Source organism: Sinocyclocheilus rhinocerous, unplaced genomic scaffold, assembly GCF_001515625.1.
Source record: "Sinocyclocheilus rhinocerous isolate Xijiao unplaced genomic scaffold, SAMN03320098_v1.1 scaffold693, whole genome shotgun sequence".
NCBI classification, from domain to species: domain Eukaryota; kingdom Metazoa; phylum Chordata; class Actinopteri; order Cypriniformes; family Cyprinidae; genus Sinocyclocheilus; species Sinocyclocheilus rhinocerous.
In genome coordinates this window covers 51,582-58,171 of record NW_015654933.1, presented here as the reverse complement: position 1 = coordinate 58,171, position 6,590 = coordinate 51,582, and the positions used below count along the sequence as shown (strand labels likewise).

General features: G+C 39.9%; 1 protein-coding gene across 1 annotated transcript in view; it reads left to right on the top strand.

Annotated features, from left to right (window-relative positions):
• The window catches only part of LOC107717753 (ral guanine nucleotide dissociation stimulator-like), a 22,154-nt gene extending 19,926 nt beyond the window's left edge, over positions 1–2,228 (top strand). Inside the window, exons 16-18 of the mRNA XM_016524588.1 lie at positions 174–425; positions 561–567; positions 2,053–2,228. Coding sequence (XP_016380074.1) covers positions 174–425; positions 561–567; positions 2,053–2,228 — 435 coding nt within the window. The remainder of the gene's footprint in view (positions 1–173; positions 426–560; positions 568–2,052) is intronic.
• Positions 2,229–6,590: the final 4,362 nt, after the last annotated feature.

The following is a 6,590-nucleotide window of genomic DNA, read 5'->3' as shown; positions in this document are numbered from 1 at the left end:
GTGTGTGTGTGTGTGTGTGTGTGTGTGTGAGAGTCAGCACCTGATGGTTTTCTTTCACTGAGACTGTGGATTTGATCTGCTCTGGAATCATCAGTTCTTCTCTCACTGCTGAAGTCTGACCCGAGAGAGAAGCTGCAGACGTGCTCAGTCTCTCTGTCTGTCTTGTCCTTCAGTTCTGGGAGTCCACGTCTCTGTCGTCTCTGGACGCGACGGGTCTCGGCTCAGGTTCTGGCTCCAGCAGTGCCTCCTCATCTTCGGTGTCGTCCACACCGGTCACAGCGTCCCGCTCGCACAAGCGCTCCGTCTCCGGCGTGTCCAGCTACTCGTCTCTCTCTCTGCCGCTTTACAACCAGCAGGTGGACGACTGCTGCATCATCAGAGTCAGCCTGGACGTGGACAACGGAAACATGTACAAGAGCATACTGGTGAGAATAGTGTCAAATAACGGAGAGAATCATCTAGATCAGTGGTTTTGCTTCACGACTCAGATTTTACATTACATCCACAGAAGCAAACTCCTCAGCTTTCAGTGACAACTCACTTTTTTCAGATGAAAATAGGTCACCAGTGAGATTTGCTTAGATCCAGTGAGAAGTGTTTTTATGAGGGGGGGGTCCTTACAAGAGTAATAAAGAACTCTGGGGCCGGGTGCATAAACTGTTTAGACTAGTCTTAATAAGTTAGTCATCTCATTTATTTTCTTCAAGACTGGTCATAGCTTTTTTAATTCAGTTATGAAAAGGTAGATTGATCTTGTTTGTATCGGAAGAGTAAGATCTGGGTAACTGCTAGTTGATCAAACTAGTTCTTAACACAGTCTTGCAACAAGATGTTAAAAAATGTTGGGTTTTTTGTGTGAAAAATTTGTTTTGGACATAAGGTAATAAAAAATAGCTTAAAGTAACTACAGATGAGCATGTAAAGCAAATATCTTTAAAGGAAATCCCGTGTGGAGCATGCCCTCGAGCCACACAATCTTCTCACCTTTTTCCTCTTTACCTGTTTGCTTCTCTGTAAGTCTCAACACAGTACCAAAGCTGTTTGCATGCATGTGTGTGTGTGTGTGTGTGTGTGTTATAATATAATAATATTAAAACAAAAACAAATATTTTCAATAAATATGTTCAAGTGAATTCTTTTAGTTATCAGTGTTATAGCGACACTAACTCTATGCATTGCGATTATTACTGGAATGGCTTTCCCAACTCATTTTTCCGTCCGCCTGGGCCCTATGAAATATTTAATTTTTTCTCACCATTTGTTTTATTGTTACCAAATTCTGTGTTTTAGCATGTCTAAATATTTGAATGCATGAAAACAACTTCATTTATTCAAATGTATTCTTACAATAGCCTTATGAATTAATTTTTTCCCCTCAGAAATTCTGTGTTGTGTATTTACATTTTTCTGGTTATCAAATGAACATTAATTTCATTTATCTTTTAATTATTGAAAATTAAACTAATTTTATTTTTTTGGCAAACAAAGGGGATTTACTATTAAAAGGAAGAAATGTTGCATGATTTTAGTTTGAATAATTTTAGTAGTAGTATGTGCATTCTACTGAACAATAGTAATATATTTCTGTCTTCAAGTCAAACCGAACTTTTATTTTGACGGGTTGCCATGAATACCGTTACATTTCTGTGTGTGTATGATATGAGGCTAGTTTTCTAGTTTGCAGTTCTGGAGATTGTTCATGTGTTTATGTCCTCGTTTAGTGAGACGACAGACGCTGTAATCACCGCGAGCATCACGCGCTTCAGTGTGTGTGTAGTAAACAAACTCACTCACTCACTCACTCACTCACACACACACACACACAGAACACAGGATTCATATTTAAGTCTCATTTTTGTGGCTTAATATTTACAGATACTAGTCCTTATCACAATTTGATACCACTTTTGATAAATTCATCCAAAGTTTGACATTCTGTGACATTCCGCGTTATACGGTAAATTCCGTTTTTATGACTGAATTCCGCGGAATCATAGGGCCCTAAAACCGGCCTGATTTTAACGTAGGTCCTGTTATTGTGTTCCCACACAGAGCTGAAGATTCCCGACAACGCCAATGTTTTTTACGCCATGAACTCCACAGCCAACTATGACTTTGTCTTGAAGAAGAGAGGTTTCCCGAGAGCAGGCCGCACCAAACACGTGGCCAGCTCCACGCTGCCCCGAATGAAGCAGAAAGGTCTGAAGATCGCCAAGGGACTCTTCTGAACCCCAAGCTCTGTGTCAGTACAGCAGCGCAGGAGATCTGTGTGTTTACAGTCGTTCCCGGATCTCCAAACCCGCTCTGGTCTGTGACGCCTTCAGCTGTGTGCTGTGAACCACTGACCTCCGCTGGGGTCATCTGGCCGGTCACATGACAGGAAGTGACCTCAGTGTTGTTCCTCTTTACTACCGCGGTGGTGCTCAGGCCGACGAAACGTTTCTCTCTTCTTCTGTTTCATGCTTTCATTTCTCACACATGCAGAGATGCCGAGTGTCACTGGTGTAGTTGATAAAAGTAAGATGTCGTAATTTAAAAGCAAATTCATTTTCTTGCCACTGCAGATGGAGGAGGTGGTGTTTGTGTATAAATATGAGCAGTGCATAAGGAACAAGATGAACACTGAAATCTGTCAGTTTCTAACGTGGGTTTAACAGTGCAGTCGCTCACTGTGACGCTAATCATTCACGTAAAGCTACACCTCGGCGGCCCACATCTCATATCTCCAGTCCCTGTTTCCATCGCTGCACACTGATGTGTGAAACCCCGACCGTAGCATTTGAAATAAAAATGAAAGGTGTGAGGATGAGGGTTTTTCGAGTGTGAGTGAGTGTGTGTGTGTGTGTGTGTGAGTGAGAGTGTGTGTTTGTGTGTGTGTGCTTGCTACCTGTTGTAATGTCTTTGTGTGTGTGTTCATGTCTTGTGTTTTATGACGACAAAACCAAAAGGGCCAAAGATCTTGTTTCAGGAGCGTCTCAGTCCAGTGAGGTCAGCACTGCCTGTTCAGGAAAATCAACCCAAGATCTCTCAGATCGGATCTGAACACCCCAGATATCTGGTGCCATTGGTCTTTTTCACTGTCAAAAAAGATTTAAGAAAAAAAGGGAAAAGATTTTATTATAACTCACACGCTCTGGTTTTGTATGTTCTTTTTTGTAATTTTTGTACAATATGAATTGTCCTTTGTACTTTTGCCTTTCATTTGGTTTGTGTGTGTGTGTGTGTGTGTGTATTTATTGATTTGTAAATACTTTTTGTAGCATTGTACATTTAGTTTCTTCTCCCATGTAATTATGAATATGTAAATATGAATATATCTATGCGAAGTTTATACCACTCCAAATAAGGGATTGTGTTTCAGTTCTGTTGAATTTTTTCAGTTTTCTGTTTGTCTCGTATTTTTTCATGGTTTAAATTGCTATTATTTTTTCCTTATGATGCACTGTTTCTCATATTGGCGAAAACAACTAATAAACCCATGCAGTGCGATTCATTTCTAGTGCTCTTTGTGTTAGCTCTGCGTGCTGTTACAGTGTGATGGAGAAGCGCAGATACAGCACTGCTGTGGCCAGCAGGTGGCGCTAGAGCGCTGCAGTCGCAGAAATGCTGCACAAGCTCAACATGATGTTGAAGAGATGTAATATAACAGATGTAGTACTATAAACGCACCGGGCTTGTGTTCCACGTCTTCTGAAGCAGCACAGAAAGGAAATGGAACAGTTCCCCTTCACTAAAGCACTGAAATACCATTTGTTTTCTGCATTGAGAATAAAAAGTTGAAAGTATTTGTGAACGAACATGGCGCGCTCTCGAGTAGGCCGAATGGAGAATAACATTTGAGCTTCATCAGAGGGAAATTTATCTTATAACATCAGAAAACATGAATATATACATACATATATAATACTAGTGCGCTAAACTGTTGTTGTATAGAAAAGAGCTGCATTCGGACTACTTTTTGCTGCAATCAAAACGGCATATTTAATAGCCTAATAAATCCAAAGACCAAATGAAAAGCAGTTATTGAACAATATGAAAGGTTTCGAGTAAAAACCTGTTCGACGAGATGAGCGACCATCTTGCTTCTACAAGAATCCCAATGATTCACTTCATAACTCAATGAATGACCGTTAAATTGTTTAAATTCTTTCCCGCTCTTTCCGAACACCTGCGAACGGGCGTTGTCACGTGACACGCGATACTTTACTCAGCGCAGGTCAGTATTTTATTACTGTATACGACTATTTGTTTAATCATTTTACAGTTTTTTACAGTTATATTAATATACTTAACAGACACTTTTATCCAAAGCGACTTACAAAAGAGCAATTCGTTAAAGAGCCAACGCTTTTGGTGAGTTTCATTTATTAGCCATTCTCCAGTGTATGCAATTGATAAACTTTTAATGAGCGTTGTGAGAGCTCAAAAAGAGCCTTCGGGAATATTTCCCACAGGAATATAATGTCCTAACTACCAATTTAAACAATTCCATTTGCTTCTGATTATTGACGTCTGCGCACAATAGCCAATGAGAGTCGAGGGAGAGAGAGAGCGAGAGCCAATCAGCGGCGAGACCGTTTCTGCCGTCAGTGCGTGCGCAGAGCTCGCGTGCCCTTGGCGTTTATTAAACTACAGAATCAGATTTATAAGGTATGATTGACGTTCAGGTGTGATTTATGCTGTTAACTGTGTTTTCTGTAAAGTTTATTTGTGTGTGTGAACAGAAGACTGTTTACACATCGCTTAGTTTTCATCAAATCCTTATTAAACTCCAGATATTATTGCATTAAACTTCAGATCGGAGGTGTTATTGAGCTCCAGATCTCGATGTTTTTGTGTTCTGAGCTCACCTTGATTTCTATACTTATGAAAATGTTAACAATGTGTACAAATAGGGTTACATCTGAATTTATTCTTTTTTTTCCCCCACAAACACCCACATACAGATTTGATTGATTTCTTTCATAAATTGTATTGCAATGTTTCAGGAGTTTATGACACATGATTGTTCGATAACTGTTTTATTTAAATGTTTATATGTTTATGTATGTGCTTTATTTTTTAAGATTAACTGTTTTTCCAAGGCATTGTTAGATGCCAGTGTTTCCTCTCATAGCTACGCAAAGATTTGATTTAAAAAAACAGTATCATAACTACAAAAGTAAATAGAGGTGCTAAGTCTGAATTTGTGTTGGCTGTGCTTTACAATTAAATGATTGTAATCTTAGTTCAGATGATGAAGGATTCTGACAGTCTGACAGTAATCAGTGTAGAGTTCTACTGTAAGGTTATTCCTGCCTGCTTTACAGGTTTGAGAATGATTAACAGTGAGAAACCTTAGAAACTTAGAATAAGTTGATAAGTGTCCAGTCAATGATGTGTTGTTTTGAACATTTAATGTTATGGTAAAGATTGTGCACATGATCCAGAGTGATTCCTCAGGTCCTGGCTGCTGTTTGTTTTTACACGTTTCCGCTGGTCTCCTGTTAGCCGAGAGCCACACGCGTTTTATTGCAATCGCGTCCTGCACGAAATGCTCTTTTTCTGATGGATCTCGGCCCGTGAGGCAGTCATCATCGGTGACGTTATGAAGAGAAAAATCTCCACACACTGACAGATTATGAACAATTCAGAAAAATATGGTTGTATTTGTTCATTGCCCCGCCGTACAGCCCACAAATATCAGCTCATAAAGCTCTGATGAGGAATATGTGAGTCACACCACTCAGTTCACCTCTGTCTTCCCTGCTTTTCATATTTCTTCCAACAGAATTACTTTTCCAGCTTTAGTCTTGGTTAGGGTTGGGTATCGTTTGAATTTGATCAATTCTGATTCTTATCGATTCCCAGTTTCGATTCCAATGTGGTTAAAAAAATTATTTAGATATCAAACATATTTATTTTGTGTCAAAACATTTAGTTGCTGCTGAACACCATGAATAAAAATCAGCCGGCTGCATAAAAACTGACTCGATTAAGAGCTGTTTGTGTGTAATATAGAGCGGCACGATTCTGGATAGATAGAGACTTGTTTTTAATGGAGGTTGTAGTTCTCTCACAATTCTGAAGAAACAATATTAGACAACTAAACAAAATCTGATGGAATTAATGAATGAATGATTCAATGACTCACTCAAGATTCACTCGGTTCATTACTGGATGAATCAGTGATTTTGAATGAATCTCTTGAATGAATGATTCAAAGACAAATACATTTTTAACAGCTCCTTTTCTCCAGCTAAAAATAAAAGATGCGCGCACAGGAATTGATGAGTGGAATTTTAATTTTACAACAAGTATCCGATTCCTGACCTTAAGGATTCGATTCTGGAATTGGAATTGATTTTCGATTCCCAACCCTAGTCATGATTGAAATTGCTTATTTCGACTGATACGAGTGTGTTTGGCTAGTTCTGTGTCTTCTCGTGCGCAGCACCGTCTCCTCTATCCTGGGCGCCTGGTTGGATCAGTACTCGGAGGACTTCTGGAAGCCTCCGGACTACAGCTGCCTGAGACGCCTGATCCACTACCTGCAGCTCAGCTTCCCCGGGTCGGACCTGGAGCGCCGGGCCTGCAACCTGCTGAGCCAG